This window comes from Elephantulus edwardii, unplaced genomic scaffold, assembly GCF_000299155.1.
Source record: "Elephantulus edwardii isolate Elephantulus edwardi_28Jun2011 unplaced genomic scaffold, EleEdw1.0 scaffold00091, whole genome shotgun sequence".
NCBI classification, from domain to species: domain Eukaryota; kingdom Metazoa; phylum Chordata; class Mammalia; order Macroscelidea; family Macroscelididae; genus Elephantulus; species Elephantulus edwardii.
This window is the reverse complement of record NW_006399841.1, coordinates 6,184,333-6,200,473: the sequence shown is the minus strand read 5'-3', so window position 1 is coordinate 6,200,473 and position 16,141 is coordinate 6,184,333. Positions and strand designations below refer to the sequence as shown.

General features: G+C 47.0%; 1 protein-coding gene across 1 annotated transcript in view; it reads left to right on the top strand.

Moving 5' to 3' along the window:
- Positions 1 to 16,141, top strand: part of CMTM8 (CKLF-like MARVEL transmembrane domain containing 8) — an 80,239-nt gene that overhangs the window by 55,875 nt on the left and 8,223 nt on the right. The window contains exon 2 of the mRNA XM_006890622.1: positions 8,242 to 8,415. Within this exon, the coding sequence (XP_006890684.1) occupies positions 8,242 to 8,415 (174 nt within the window). The remainder of the gene's footprint in view (positions 1 to 8,241; positions 8,416 to 16,141) is intronic.

Genomic DNA, 16,141 nt, shown 5'->3' with positions numbered 1-16,141 from the left:
GCGGGGAGAAGGGTGCAACAATGAATGAATGGAATCCCAAAATCTCTGTAGATGTTCATTGAAATGAAAAATAAACAACCTAAATTAAAAAAAAATAAAAAATAAAAAAAAAGACGTGTCTGCCATGCACTTTGTTTTATGTTTGTTCATTTAAGAGGTTCCCCCCCCCACAAGAATCAAAGCTGTTTGTCTAGGACTGGCTTCTGCTTTGTTTGTTGGTGATTTGGGACCAGAATTTTATATTTTCCAGGAATCCATCAAGAATATTGTGTTCTAAGGGAGCTCTGGTGACCTAGTGACAAGAAGCTGCACTGCAATCCCAGAGGCACGCAGTTTGAATCCACCAGATGCTCTGCTGGAGAAGGAGGGACAATCTCCCCCTGACACACACAAATGATGAGGAGAAGGAGGAGAAGAAGATGATGATGATGATGATTTTAAAAATAGTACTGTGTTCTATGTGAGGTTTTTAATCAGGTTTCGAAGACCCTTCCTAAGACCCTGGATATATATAGACCTCCAGGAGAAGGGGAAGGAGGACAGCAGGGCTTCTAAAACTTGAGCTGCATGAGGGGGCTTGTCAGAACCCACCTGCAGAGATACTGATACTGAGGACTCAGTGGATCTAGAGACTCTGCATTTCCAACCAGACCCAGGGATGCTGATGGTGCCGCTGGGGACCACACACTGGGATGCAAAGCTCCAGAGCTGAGGCTCGCAGATTTTCTCCCTCCAGCCAAAATCCGGCCTGCTGTGTGCTTTCACAGAATCTTCTTGGAACCTATTAACTCCCTTTCACCATAGTTACATGTTGTCCAGAGCAGCTGTCATGCTACAGTGGCAAAGTTTAATAGTTGTAACAGAGACCATATGGCCCCTGCAGCCTAGAATAGCTTTCATTCGACCCTTTACAAGAAGGCTTGCCAACTCCTGCTGTGGAGGGTCTGCTCACCGGTCCCCGAAGTGGGCACAGACCACCCTGTCTTCCACTGGGTAAGTGCTCCAGGACCCTTCCTGCCAAGACAACAGGCATGTCAAGCATTAAGTCCTGCTTACTGGAAAAAGAAATATTGAGAGCAATCATCACGGCTGGTTACAGAGATCTTTACAGATCACAAAGTCACCTAGATGATCCGGTGCACAAGTTAAGGACACGCAGACTGTAAAAACAGGGCAACAGGCGCGGGAGGGACTGTGTCTGATCTCCACTGACATGGGGTGTGTGTGTGTGTGTGTGTGATAGAGAGACAGAGAGAGAGAGAGAAATCCCAATTTCAGGGCTAGCAGCACAAGGACAACTCCAGTGCGATCAGACATGCCTCACACACCTCCTAACAATTCCAGCTGCCCCTTCCGTGGCTCTCACGAAGGACTACTGGGCTTCATAATTGGTTGCAGTAGCCACACAAAGCTCACAGCAGTACTGGAGACTACCAGGTTTATTTAGGATGTAAATGGTTACAGTTCAGACTGAAAACTCTTAAAATACAGGTCTTCATCCAGGACAGCCTCTTCTCAGCGGTGTCACAGGCAAGCCTCTCACTGACCTTGGCCTCTGCTCAATTCAGTGTTACAAAGTAACTCTCTTAGTCCTGAAAATTAATGGGCCACCCCCATGCCACTAATCAGCCTAGGCCCCAAGGGGCTCAGCTCAAACTCCATGACTTGGCAGACACTGTAACATTATTTAAAATTAGCACCAGTCCTTTTGTGACTGAGATATTCTACTCAGCATAATGTCCTCCACGGTCATTCGTTTTGTATAGTATTTTATGAGTTCCTTGATTTTCATTGCTGCATAGTGTTCTATTGTGTGAATATACCAGAGCTTCTCTATCCATTTGTTTGTTGATGGGCATAGGGCCACTGCTGTAAAACAGGACTGACATCAAGGTTAGGGGAAGGCAGAGAAGGAGGGGAGGACTGATGGATACTGCATTGAAACAGATGAGGGAGAGAACTGTTTAAAGGGGATATATGCTTGGGTATTATTGTCATGACAGGAGTCCAGAAAGAAGGTTGCACAGTGGAGTGGACTTGGGAGGAGGGATTGCATAACAATGAAAGAGTTTTTCTTTTACTTTTCGAGGAGAAGAGTGAACTGGGGAGGATTGGGTGGGCAGGGAGTAAAGTGTAACAATGAATGACTGGAAACCCTAAGTCTCTGTAAACTTTCATTAGAATTAATTAAAAAAAAGAAAGAAAATTTACAAAAAACTAGCATCAGTGAAGAAAGCTTGTGATCTGCGCTCTGCCACAGTGCAGGTGCCTTTGAGATCTAACCACACCCGCCTGGTTCCCACACTAGGAAGCAGAAGCCATGAACTTGAGAGAGTGACAAGATGGGAGGCCCCTTTGCTGTCTGCCTTATACATCAGGGAAGACTTTGCATAGGAACAAAGAGGCTGTGAACTTGTGAGTGAAACATGCCCCTCACCACATATTGATGCCTCCTGTCTCCATCAACTGACTCTATTTCTTGTCTGATTCCAATGAGTGAGAGTTGAGTTGATTCTTCCACATCCTGCTGCCCCTTTGATTTTGAGGGCTCTCCCCCCTTTAAGTGTAGGAGGCAGTTGGTGGCAAACTCTCACCTCTCCTTGCTGAACAGCAAACCCTGACTTGAGCGCCTTAATTATCACAAGCAGTGTTTGTGCGCCCTCTAGTGGATGAATGGAGGTCACCACCATATACGTTCAAGGTATGGGCTGGCCCTCTGGCCTTGACTTTGAAGGAAACGGCAGATGTGGGGAGCAGCGGGCATAATGGGTCACGGAGATCATGTCCTCATCTGTCCAGTTATTTTCTCTGTCTCAGTGTGTTAATAACCTAGTGAAAAAAAATGCACGGACTAAAAATATGAGCACGTGTCTGTCCGCACGACGTCACTGGGTGTTTAGTGGTGACCAGTGTGCACAGAGCACTGTCCCGTAGGGTTGTCAAGGCTGTGGACTTTCAGGAGCAGATCACGTGGCCCATCTTCTCAGGTGCCTCTGGGTAGGTTCAAACCTCCAACGTTTAGTGTAGTCTTTGTTATGTGCTGTCAAGTCTGAACCATCTCATAACTGACCCCGCAGCCAGGTTTCAAAGGCTAGAAAGCACACAGAAGGAGCAGTTGGTAGATTCGAACCGAGTGCCTTTGAGTTGGCAGGGCAAGACCTGACCACTAAGCCACCAGAACTCCTTAGCATGTGGTGTTGAACTCTTTACACCACCCAGCATGTGTCGTTTATGTCTATGTACTGACAACAGGAATCGGAACACTTTTACCATAAGGAGCAGTATGAGAAATAGTTCACATACTCTGCTGTTGTAACAGGAATAGCCATGGTGATGCAGAGGTAAGATACTGAGGATGGGTGTGTGGACAGCAGCAAGCCGGCACCCTGGGGTGTGGGCAGGCCTGAGAGTGGTGAAGGGGCACTCTTGCCTCCAGCCCCTCTCTCCGTGGTATAAAAAACCCTGAGCTTGGGTGACCCTGGAGGAATTTATGCTGAGTGAAATATCTCAATCACAAAAGGATGAATATTGCATAGGGCAATTGTTGTAAAACAGGGCTGACATCGGGGTTGAGGGAAGACTGAGAAAGTTGAGATAAGTAATGTATACTGCACTGAAACGGATGAGGGAGAGAACTGTTTAAAAGGGATATATGATTAGGTATTATTGCCATGCCAGTAGTCCAGAATGAAGGCTGCACAGTGGAGTGGACTTGGGGGAAAGGATTGTATAACAATGAAAGATTTTTTTTTTCTTTCACTTTTCAAAGAGAAGAGCAGATTAGGGGGGAGGGAGTGGGCAGGGAGAAAAGTGCAACAGTGAATGAATGGAAATTCTAAGTCTCTAAACTTTCATTAAAATGAATTTTTAAAAAAGAAAAAAAATAACCCACCCCTGAGCTTGTTGTATTTATTCACTGTCTTTAGTTGTGAGAGCAAGATTAGCTTTTGGATGGTCTGTTTTGCATTCAGAGATGAAAGTGCTTTGACTGGGTTTAACCTGGAACTCCTGACACTGGGAGGTTATTTAGAAATTAGCCTCAAGGAAGAGAGATTGGTCTGTTCTGAATCTTGCCATCCCTGCCAGTCTGTCCCTGTCACACGCCGGCTTTGAGAGGGCAAGGGTATGTGGACTGAAGGCTGTCGTTTGTCAGTTCCTGGTAAAGGAGAGAGAACTGGATTTTGCCGCCCTCGAGATGGGGAGCTCGTTTTCTTGGGGATCCTGAGCCTCACTCACCTCAAGCCCTGAGCCCGCTGCGGGGCTGGCCCAGAGCAGGTGCCCTCAGCACGTCTGCTGACTTAGACTCGCTCCCACATCAACCCCTGAAACACAGCAACTTTCCGCAGTGATTTCTTAGATTTCATTGAGTTGAAAGCAGCATAGCCAAGGAGCTGGATTCTTATACCAGAAAGTCAACAGGACTGCCAAAAAGAACAGGCGAATCTGGCTTGGAGGAAGTACAGAGAGGTCCTTAACCAAGGATGGTGAAACTTGGTCTCATTTACTTTGGACACATTGTTGGGAGGGGCCAGACCTGGGAAAAGACGTCACCCTGGGAAAGTAGAGAGTCAGAGAGAGAGAGAGAGAGGAAGAACCTCAACAAGACAGATGGATGCAGTGACTTTAACAGTGGACTTGACTCTGGCAGAAATCGTGAGGACGGTTCAGGACAGGACAAGCTTTCAGTTTGCTGTTTACAGACCTGCTATGAGTCATACCGGCCTTGAAGGCACCAAACAGCTACAGTAAACAAGATGAGCTACAATCTCTGTATTCTTCTGGAAGAGCTGTTTCCATTTAAAAGAAATCAACTTGCCACATGAGCTCACAGTGGGCTGAAAGGCCGAGTGCCACCATGAAGACCGTGCACTCTGGGCAGCGCTATGGGTCATCTGCTGGGCATCGTTGCTTCCAGAACTGGAGGTGGATTTGCCCGGCAGCCTCTGGTGCTTTTATCAAAACCTCCTCAGCTCATGTGCATGCAGACGCTGGACAATGAAAACAGAGCAAAGGAGAATTATTAAGGCATTTGAATTGGCAGAGAATACTGATGATACTACAGACTGTCAAAACCACAAGCTGGACGAAGGACAAACGGAAGACTCCTCAGAAACAAGGATGATGGCGGGACATCAACTTGTTTAATTTTGCTGTGTCCTCAGGAAAGACCAGCCTTGAGAAAAGGACGTCGTCTTTGGTAAAGGAAAGGGTCCTTGAAAACGAGGGCGGCCCTCACTGAGCTGGACTGGCAGTGGCCTCAGCAGTGGACTCGCAGACCTGCCTGCCAACAGCCTTGAAGGTGGTGCAGGCCTGGACAGCGGTGTCCGTTCTGTGACGTGTAAGGTCACTGTGATCTGGAACTGACCAGATAGCATCTGACAGCAGCACCGTCACCCCAGGCACACACACTGGGAAGAGACAGCAGCACCGTCACCCCAGGCACACGCACTGGGAAGAGACAGCAGCACCGTCACCCCAGGCACACGCACTGGGAAGAGCTGGTGCAGCGTTCTGGGCACGCTTGCCTCTCTGACACAAGCGAGGGAACCAAACTGGACCGGCTGCTTTACCTTCAACAGCAGCTGTTTCACTGCATGATGACTCTTATCTGGGAGAGGACAAGGGAAGGGACAAGGGTCAGATCTGTTGCTCATAGGGTCGCAGTGAGTCATCGTCAACAGCACCCGACATCCCTCTAGGCCAGTTTTAGTTTTATCACCTGCTAACTTACTGCACCTCAGCTCTTGATTCTAACACCTGCCCACAGCCACTGAGTGCATTCTGACCCATTGAGTCACTGCCGTTGGTTTTCTGAGGCTGTAAACATTTGTGGGATTTGGTGTGGCAAAACAATATATACGTTGTTTTGTTGTTGTTATGTGCCGTCGAGTCAAACTTTGTAAATAAACTAGTATAACATTAAAATTTTTTGTGTGTGTGGAAGGAGACTGCTATCCTTCTCCTTGGAGCACCTGCTGGATTGGAACTGCCGACCTGTTGGTTTGCACATTACACAGTACACCTCCAGGAATGCATTAAGTATAGTCATAGTTATGGGGGCATATTGTCCTATGAAGGGGGTTTGAGAAAATAAATATTATCCCTAAATTGACACATGGAAAAGGTAAATTATTTGAAACATGGCTTTGATGTCATAGAGTATAATTAAAAGTATGGACTGCTTTTTTAAAAAGTTGTAGGTCTTTCCGTATTTTTTCTTTTTTTATTAATTTTAGTGAAAGTTTACAGAGACTTAGGGTTTCCAGTCATTCATTGTTGCACTTTTCTCCCTGCCCACTCCCTCCCCTCCAGTTCACCCTTCTCCTTGAAAAGTAAAAGAAAAACTCTTTCCTTGCTATGCAATCCCTCCCCCCAAGTCCACTCCACTGTGCAGCCTTCATTCTGGACTCCTGTCATGACAATAATACCCACTCATATATCCCTTTTAAACAGTTCTCTCCCTCATCTGTTTCAATGCAGTGTACATCATTCCTCCCTTCCTTCTCTGTTTTCCCTTATCCTCGATGTCAGTCCTGTTTTACAGCAGTGGCCCTATGCAATATTTGTCCTTTGTGGCTGAGATACTTCACTCAGCATAAGGTCCTCCAGGGTCACCCATTTTGCATTCTATTTCATGAGTTCCTTGTTTTTCAATGCTGCATAGTATTCCATTGTGTGAATATACCACAGCTTCTCTATCCATTCTTTTGTTGATGGGCACTTGGGTTGTTTCCAACTCTTTGCTATTGCGAACAAAGCCGCAATAAACACGGGTGTGCATGTGGGCTGCTTTTAACTGCTTGTGCCTCCGTTTCTCCAGTTGCACAGTGGTGTGGATGAAGGTTACATCAGAAGGTTGCTGTGCGGGACGAATGGTGGGAGGTGTGGGAAGTACCTAACTTCTTCCTCCGTAGCAGAGACGACTCTGTTACTATTACCCGGCTCTTGCCATCTACCTAGCAGGTGCTCAGCAATTACTGGGCAAGTGACTGAAAATTATTCGCCTGGTCAGGACCGCCGATAAGATGCCAAAGCCTAAATCTTCCTAAGGCCAGATGGCCCCAGCATTAGACCACTTAACCAAAAAAGGAATGGAAGAGATGATATCCGGGGCATTGAGCTAGACCCTGTGCCACTGAGGTGCCCACCTGGGCGCAGAGGACAGAGGTAGTGGGTCAAACACTCTGACTTGCAGTTCACATTCATCTGCCATCTTGCTGGTACTACTGCTTCTCAGAGAACTTTTCAGTCCCTATGTCCAGAGCTGAAAATAACAGAGACAACTCCTTGGCTCCGTTTAACAGTAAAAACTTTGAATGATAGTGGAAAGGAAGTGTCTTGTCTGAAAAGAGAAGGGGGCAGGGAAGCCGAGAATCCTTGTAAGTGTCATATCCGCATGACAGTGAGAGCTGACAGCTCCTGTCTTACACTGAGCGCTGTACTGTACGTGTGGCTTCCCTCACGTTGTCCTCCTGCCATCTCTGTGGTCAGTTTCTGTATCTCCATTTCTAGGTCACTTCTCCAGGGACGAGGTGTGGTGGCCGAGGGAGGGAGAAGGTAGAGGGTCGGAGAAGAAGAGGTGGATTGACAGAGTGACTGTAGAAATAGGCCCAAGTGTGTCAGAGATTGTGAGAATGACACAGGATAGGACGGGGTTCAGATCTGTTGTTCATAGAGTCGCGATGAGCCGTACTCAACTTGACGGCACCTAACAACAGCAATGTAGAGTCCTTTAGGAGTGGTGAAGTTGATCACTTGGCTACTCACCAAAAGGTTAGCTGTTTGAATCCACCCACAAGTTACTTGGAAGAAAGGCCTGGTTATCTGCTTCCAAACCATCGGCCATTGCAAACCCATGGCACCCATGGGCTCAGTCTGACAGTACCTGGTTTGGGAGTTTTGCTAATCCACTAAGTAAATCTTTCTAAAAATCTGAGGTCATTTTTGCTTTCTCTTCCTCTCTCATGTCTAAGGTACTAAAGTCGCGTCGGCTTCTGAACTTGTCCTGGGTTGGTGCATTTCTCAGTATTTGCTGTCACTTCAAATGCATCCCCTTCCCCTGTTTGGATTATTGTGATAGGTTCTAAACACGTATGCTCACACCCACTCTTCATCTACCCCACGCTCTTGTTAAGTGTTCTTACCCTACACGCGTGGGTGGATGTGAATGGCATTGGTGCTCTGTGTAATTCTCTCTCTTTTTTCTCACCCCTTTCTTTTCCTGTCTCCACTCTTTTCCAGGTTCTCGGACTGCTGGTATGGACGCTGATTGCTGGGACCGAGTACTTCCGTGTCCCCGCGTTTGGCTGGGTCATGTTCGTGGCTGTGTTTTACTGGGTCCTCACGGTGTTCTTCCTCATCATCTACATAACCATGACCTACACCAGGATCCCCCAGGTGCCCTGGACCACGGTGGTAAGGAAGCCCATGGGCACTCCTGTCTGTTGTCCACTATATAGGATGCCACTGGCCCTGCACTCATCTATTCTGGGTTGTCTCTTAGGTCTACAATGGGCCAGACAGTGGAGAGCCCAACCCTGCCAACAACCTCATAATGAGGTATTATCCAATAACCTCATTTTAAAATATTCTTCTTTCTTTTGTCAGTTGTGATACCAGTGAAAGTTTATAGAGCAAATTGGTTTTCTGTTCAACTATTCATACACATTTTGTTTCATGACGTTAATTACAATATGTCCTATATCATCCAATAGTCTCTTGGGTGTTGTATATTTGAGTATGAAACTCAACTGAGACCCAGTTCTCTGCAAATCAAATCAAAGGGAGGCCAGTTCTCTACGGAGACTCATCTGAACATTGGATTTTAAAATAAACTGTCAGCACCTTGGATTAGTAACGAGGATACTACGCAATCTCAGCTCACTGTCCTTGAGTCAGAACCAACTCCCCGCTGACCCTCCAGCGGGTCAGAGGCTATAAGTGCCATGAGGGGAGATTGCACATCTTTCTCTCTCTGAGCAGCTGGCGAATTCTAAGTGCCTGCCTTTAAGTTGGCAGTGCACCTCTGCCCGCGAGACCCTGTGGCTCCCTATGGGAAGATGTTGTTATTGTTAGGTGACGTCCAGTCAAGCACGACTTATAGCGAACCCGTGAACACCAGATCTGAACCCTGACCTCTCCTGTGCCAGCCTCATAACCTCTGACACACTCAAGCCGGTCGCTGTCGTCATTCCACCGGTTGAGAGTCTTTCTCTCATTTGCGGTCCTCCCAGCTTTCCAAGTATGACGGGGAGAGAAAATAAAGTTAATTGAGTGAGTTGATAGAAGGCTTTTTGGGGGAGGATGAGTCTTAAATTTGGCCTTCAGAATCATGGCTATGAACTTGAAAGAGTGCATACACTGTGAAAGGAGCAAATCGTCAGGATCTGATGTAAATACTGTCTTTAGGTCCACCTTGGCCTGAGTTTTGGTTTCCGCTTCTCTGGTCTAGATCAGCTGTTAGCAAACTCTTCCTGCAAAGAGCCAGATTGTAAATATCTTCAGCTTTACTGACTGGCCTGGTCTCTGTCACAACTACTCAGTTCTGCTTGTGCTATGAAAGCAGCCGTAAATCCTTCAGCCCTGTTTTGGTAAACATTTATTTACAAAAGCATGCAGCTAACTACACATGGCCTGCAAGTCATAGATTAAAGATTTCTGGCCCAGATCGTCTACAATGATATCTTTTTTTTAAGCCTAAATCTCCTTCACTTATTTATTGCACTAACTTTTTTTTTTTAAATTTTGTCTTTAATGGCACTCAAAAGCATATTAGCAAAAAAAAAAAAAAAGCATATTAGCAGCACTCCCTTCTGGCACTCCCTGCTTTTAACAGTACTTTGATTTGCATTATTAGAATTTACTATCAGAAGGTATGTCCCCATTTTACAGAGAAGAAAACTGAGGTTTGACCTCTTGTGACATTGCAGACTTACACGAAGCTGGTGGTGGGTTTCTGTTTGTTTAGTTGATGGGTTTTTTTTTCGGGGGGGTTGTTTTTCCACTTTCAGAGCATGTGGATATAATCTGGTTCATTTCTGTATTGTACAATCCGTCCTCTGAGTTTTGATCACCACTCTCATCAAGCATCTTAATGCCTCAGTAGGAACAGTCAGTTTTCTTGCTAGGAGAGATCATAAAGGTTCCATCACTCCGTTGTCAGGTCAGCTTTTGCTTCCCAGTGAGTTTAATTTGCCTGTTGGAGAACCTAAGACTGCAGATAAGGGATCAATTGGCTGATTTCTTCGCTGGGGACTTGACTGAGAAACTACCCACAGGACACTTCAGGAAAACCGCCCGTTCATACATTCCACCCCCCAGCCTCCGTTGACGAGGCCTGAGTGCTGTGTTTGGAGCCATGTTAACAATGTGCTTTCCTCTTCATAGGTCCAGGGAGCACGCAGGTGCAAGCTTACCTGCAGCTGTCTCTAATATGAACCGGCAGCCGCAGCTGGTTCCACTAGCGCCTCTGAGCCAAAACAGCATTTACCAAGCGAGCCTTGGATGTATTTTGTGGCAAATCTGATTAGAGCTGAGATTTTAAAGCACTTAAATTTGCCATCTCACAGCACTACCCCAATGCACACTCTGGGATTTCATCATCTCCACAGTTCACCATGGACTTCACTGCAAACCTTCTCAGCCTCTTAGCACAGCTAGACACTGTTGTTAGTTGCCCTCAAGTCAACTATGAGTCATAGCAATCCTAGGAACATAGATCGAAGCTTGACCCCATGCTGTGCCGTTCACAGTCTCCTTCATGCTTAAATCCATGCTTTCATTTTGTTGGGTTTTTTTAATATATATATCTTTTTATTTTCCCCCATTCATTCATTCATTCATTTATTGTTGCACATTTTCCTTCCTACCAGCCCCTCCCTTCCAGTTCACTTTTCTCTTTGGAAAGAAAAAAATTCTTTCATTGTTTTACAATCCACCACCACCACCAACAACAACAACCCAGTCCACTTTACTATGCAGCTCTTATTCTGGACTCTTGTCATGTAAATAATACCTAATCACATATTCCTTTTGAACAGTTCTCTCCCTCATCTGTGTCAATGCAATGTACATTATTTATCCTCTTTTTTCTTAGTTTCCCCCAAACCCGATGTCAGTCTTGTTTTATAACAGTGGCATTATGTAGTATTTGTCCTTTTGTGACTGAGATATTTCATTCAACATCATTTCCTCCAGGGTCACCCATTTTGTAAAATATTTTATGAGTTCCTTGTTTTTTAATGCTGCATAGTATTCCATTGTGTGACTGTACCACAGCTTCTCTATCCATTCATTTGTTGATGGGCACTTGGGTTGTTTCTAACTCTTTGCTATTGTGAACAAAACCACAATAAACATAGGTGTGCATATATCTGCCTGGGTGGCAGTTATGGTTTCTTTGGGGTATATTCCCAGTAGTGGAATTGCTGGGTCAAGTGGTATTTCTATTTCCAACTTTTTGAGGAAGCGTCATACCGCTTTCCACAGGGGTTGCACCTTTTTACACTCCCACCAACCGTGAGTAAGGGTTCCAGTTTCTCCACAACCTCGCCAGCATTTGTTGTTTGCTGCTCTGCTGAGTTTTGTGATTGTTACTTGAGCCCATTGTTACAGTCTTGGTGTCAGTCTTGTTGAGGGTCTTCCTCTCTTTCTCTGACCCTCTGCTTCTCCCACCTTGATGTCTTTTTCTAAGAACTGGCCTTTCCCGACAGCATGCCCAAAGTGTATGAGATGAAGTGTCACCCTCCTCACCTTTAGGGAGCTCCCCGGTTGTACTTCCTCCAAGATAGGTCTGGTTGATATTTTGACAGTCCCTCATAGAGTCCGTGCCTCTGGAAACTCTACGAACTTTGATAAATGCCAATAGTTATAGAAAGGCTTCAGGCCTTTTGTTGATAGGGTCCCTATGAGTCGTGCTCAACTCGAAGGTAATCAACAACAGTAACAATGATAGAGTCAGTGCTCTTCAACACTATAACTAACTCAAAGGCCTCAGTTCTCCAACTTTCACATGTATGTGAAGCAATTGAAAATACCACGGTTTGGGTCAGGCGCTGACATCATTTTCTTGTGAGGAGCCTTCGAGCCGACTACATCACTCTGGGTCTCCAGGGCTGTAAGTTACCAGAAGGTGACTGCCCATCTTTCTCCCAAGGAGAGACTGCAGGATTCAAGCCACAGAGAGGTGTGATCTTTGAGTCAGCAGCACAGCCCCCTAAAGGCCATACACCCTGCTCTCCCTTTTCCTCTGTGTTGTTGTTAGGTGTCATCAAGTCAAGGACAACTCACAGCAACCCCTATGAACAGCTGACCTGAACCCTGTGCCGTCTTCATCATCTCTGACACTCTAGAGCCCAGAGCTGAGGTCACGGTGTCGATCCATCTCTTTGGGGATCTTCCTCTCTTTTGCTGACCCCCCATCTTCCCAAGTACACTGTCTCTTTCCAAGGAATCGCCTTTCTGGCTACTTATTCTGTATGAAAGACGAAGCTTTGCTGTTTCCTCTATAGAGACAGGATCTTCAGTCAGGCCTCGGACACCCAGCTAGTCCATGGTTCCCGGCCACGTGCCACTAGGTGGCGTAGAGGGCTGAGTTCTTGCCAGTGGGCTGTGACAGGAGGTGGTATATGAAGCTGGCAGGTCTAACCTGGTCTAATTCCTCCAACAAAAACACAGCTCTTTGCTGTTGAGTTGGAAGCCGCTCATAGCTGAGCCTGCAGCAGGTTTTCAGAAGCTATAAATCTCATGGGAGGAGATTGCCCATCTTTCTCCCTCAGAGAAGCTGGTGCATTCAAACTGTCTGCCTTGGGGCAACTCCTTACCCACTAGGCCACCAGAGCTCCCTCTTAGTTCTCTAGTGCTGCTGTGATAGAAACGCCTCCGGCGGGTGACTTTTAAGGATTAAGACCTATTTTCTCACCGTTCTGGAAACCGAGACGCCACATCAGGATCCCAGTGATGTCTACTTTTTTCTCTTAGGTGCCCCAGGAGTTCTTGGCAATCCTTATATTACACATATGATGTTGTTGTTGTTGTTGTTCCTCTTCTTTTCTCTCTCTCTTTCTCTCTTTCTCTCTCTCTCTCTCTCTCTCTCTCTCCTGTCTCCCTCCTTTTCTCTGTTTGTCTCTCTCCCTCTCCTCCTTCCTCTCCCTCTCCCTTTTTCTGTGTGTCTGGCTGTCTGACCTAAAGAGCTCTTTAGATAATTCACAACTGACTAGCTGTAGGACCCACCCTATTCAGATATGAATTCAACTGAGGGAGTGATTAGATTTCTTTAGGACAGGTGATTAGCTCAGATTAAATTATAATCTACAGATTCATCCTAGAGAGGGTTAAACCAGGCTGCTCCTTGGAGGTAAGGATTCTGGGGCTTCGTCTGATATACTTTGGACATGTTGTAAGGAGAGACAGGTCTTTAGAGATGGACATCATGCTGGGTAGAATAGAGGGGCAGGAGGGGAAGACCCCTATGAGGTGGATTGATTCAGTGACTGGGGTAATCAGGATGGGTGTGTCAGAGGCAATGAGATTGGCACAGGATAGAGCAGGGTTTAGAGCTGTTGTACATAGGGTCGCTATGAGTCGCAAACGACTTGACGGCACATAACAACAACAATCTGTATTATAGGATATTACATTCACAGGATGCCTGCACATATTTTGGGAGGAAGCGACACTATTCCATGTACTAACACACCCTGTGAAGGGCCTTGCTCGCCCCCTTCCCCCTGCCCATGAACCGTGTACAGATGTGGCAGTCAGTGTGTGCCCCTTGCCCACTGAGAGAATGATAGATCAGCACAGAGGAAGGAGCCTGAGCTCTCGTTCCTGAGAGACTGCCAGGCTGGCTCTGGCCACTGTCCTGTCCTTCCACCTAAGTCACTCATTTTATGTCAAATCTATACACAAATAATACACAATCTCAATGCTTCTTCCCATTATCTTCAGACCTGAATTTAATATTGTTGTTGATTGCCTTTGAGTCAACTCATAGCGACCCTATGAACAAAACACCTGAAGCCCCTCTACAACTATCGACATTTATCAAAGTGCACAGAGTTTCCAGAGGCATGTGGTTTAGGAAGTGGATGCCACTCCTGCTTCCAAATTTAATAATATAAGGGAGTTATGGGTAGACTTCCTCTGAAACTTTTAACATTCATGGATTGGAGGAAAGTTAAAAATGGCTTTAGAAACCAAAAAAGAACAGTTGAAAACTTTTGACGGTTCTACAGAGAGCTGCTGCTCAAATTTTTCTGGTGCTGGGAGTGATTTTTAGAACGAAGGTTTGAGGTAGAAAAGCTTTCAGGTCTTCACACCTGAAGTCTTTGATCTGGGACTTCTTTTTCTAAGGGCACAAAGACTTTATGTTGCCATGACGTTGAGTGAATTTTTAGCAGCTTCTATACTTTCCTCTATTTCTCCTACAGAGTGGATGGGTGAGCACAAATCCCAGCCCGAGTACTGCGCCATTGTGGCCCCGGGATACTTAAGACTGTTCAAGCTGCCAGCAGGGGCGCCGTGAGCCAGTGTCACTGGAGGGTTTACAGAACCCAGGGGCACCCTAGTGGGGAGAGGTGTGGAGCAACATTCCCCGTGCCTTCTGCTGCCTCTCTGCCTGCCTCCCTTCCCACCCTTCTCCATGGAACATGGACCTTCTGATTTCCTTGGAGCTGAGGAGGAGGGATTGTGCCTCACTTACTAAGAGGCAGGGCCATTGCCTGTTAACAGACCATATTCTGAGTCTCTGCTGCCTCAGTCCCACTGCACGGCAGGCCTAGGACCCATGTGGGCTCTCACGTTCTCCTCATCCCATGATTAGGGAACTCGGCCCACATAGCTAGCCAACCAAATGCCCTGTCCACTCATAGTCAGTGCCAATCGGAGAAACCTTCCTCAAGTTTCTGAGACTGCAAATCAGAAGATTGCCTCACTTTTCTTCCACAGAGCAGCTAATGGACTTGAACTACCAACCTTCAGTGATTCACCACACTACTAGGGCTCTTAGGAATACACAAAGCCCAAACCAAACCCTCTGTTATCATTCTAATTTCAACTTACAGGCAACCGTCCACTGGGCTCCCAGCCCTCCCCTTGCCTCCCAACCTCTGTTGGGCTCCCAGCCCTCACCTGGGCTCCCCTGGGCTCCCAGCTCCTGGCCCTCTCTTGGGGGTCCAGGCACTTCCCTGAGCTTACAGTCTTCCCCTGGGCTCCCAGCCCTCCCATGGACTCCTGGCCCTCCCATGGGTTCCCGGCCCTCCACTGGGCTCCCGACCCTCCCCTGGGTTCCCTGCCTTCCCCTGGGCTCCTGGCCCTCCCCTGGGTTACTGGCCCTCTCCTGGGCTCCCCTGGGCTTTCCTGGACTCCTGGCCCTCCCCTGGGCTCCTGGCCCTCCCCTGGGTTCCAGGCCCTCCCCTGGGCTCCTGGCTGTCCCGTGGGCTCTCCTGGGCTCCCAGACCTCTCCTGGGCTCCCCTGGGCTCTCCTGGGCTCCTGGCCCTCCCCTGGGTTTCTGGCCCTCTGCTGGCTTTCCACCCCTCAATTACTGAGTTTCCAGCCTCTGTTGGGTTTCCAGCCCCCTGCCCGGTTTCCAAGGCTGTGAATCTTCATGGACAGAGCCGATTCCTCCTGCTCCTGAAGATTACCTGGTGGATTTGAACCACCAGTCCTTGGTTGGCAGCTCAGCACACAAGAAACTAGGATCCGTAGAGGCCTCAGCTGTGTATCCTTCAGGCTGTTCGCTGCTGCAGCGTTTGTCACGGTCAGTACAGTGAGATGAAGGCGCACAGCAGTGAGAAGACGAGAGTTTAATCCACTTAGAGAAGCACAGAGAGATACCTGTAGAGTCTAAAGTAGAAAGAGCAAATTATCTAACAATATGGTTCTAGTCTTTGAAGGCGGCTCTTTGCCTTGTACTCCAGAGGAGTGAATTCAGATAGAAAGGAGGGCAGACTTTTTATTCCTAATTGTTCTGTTAGGATTTTGTTTGGTTGCAGTAAATTTGTGTTACGTTTTTAGCATTTTAATGCATTAAAAATTGGGAAAGGTGTACGCCAGGGATGTGTCCTGTCTCCATACCTTTTCAACCTGTATGCAGAACAGATTATCCGGGAGGCTGGGCTCTATGAGGAGAAATGTGGGGTC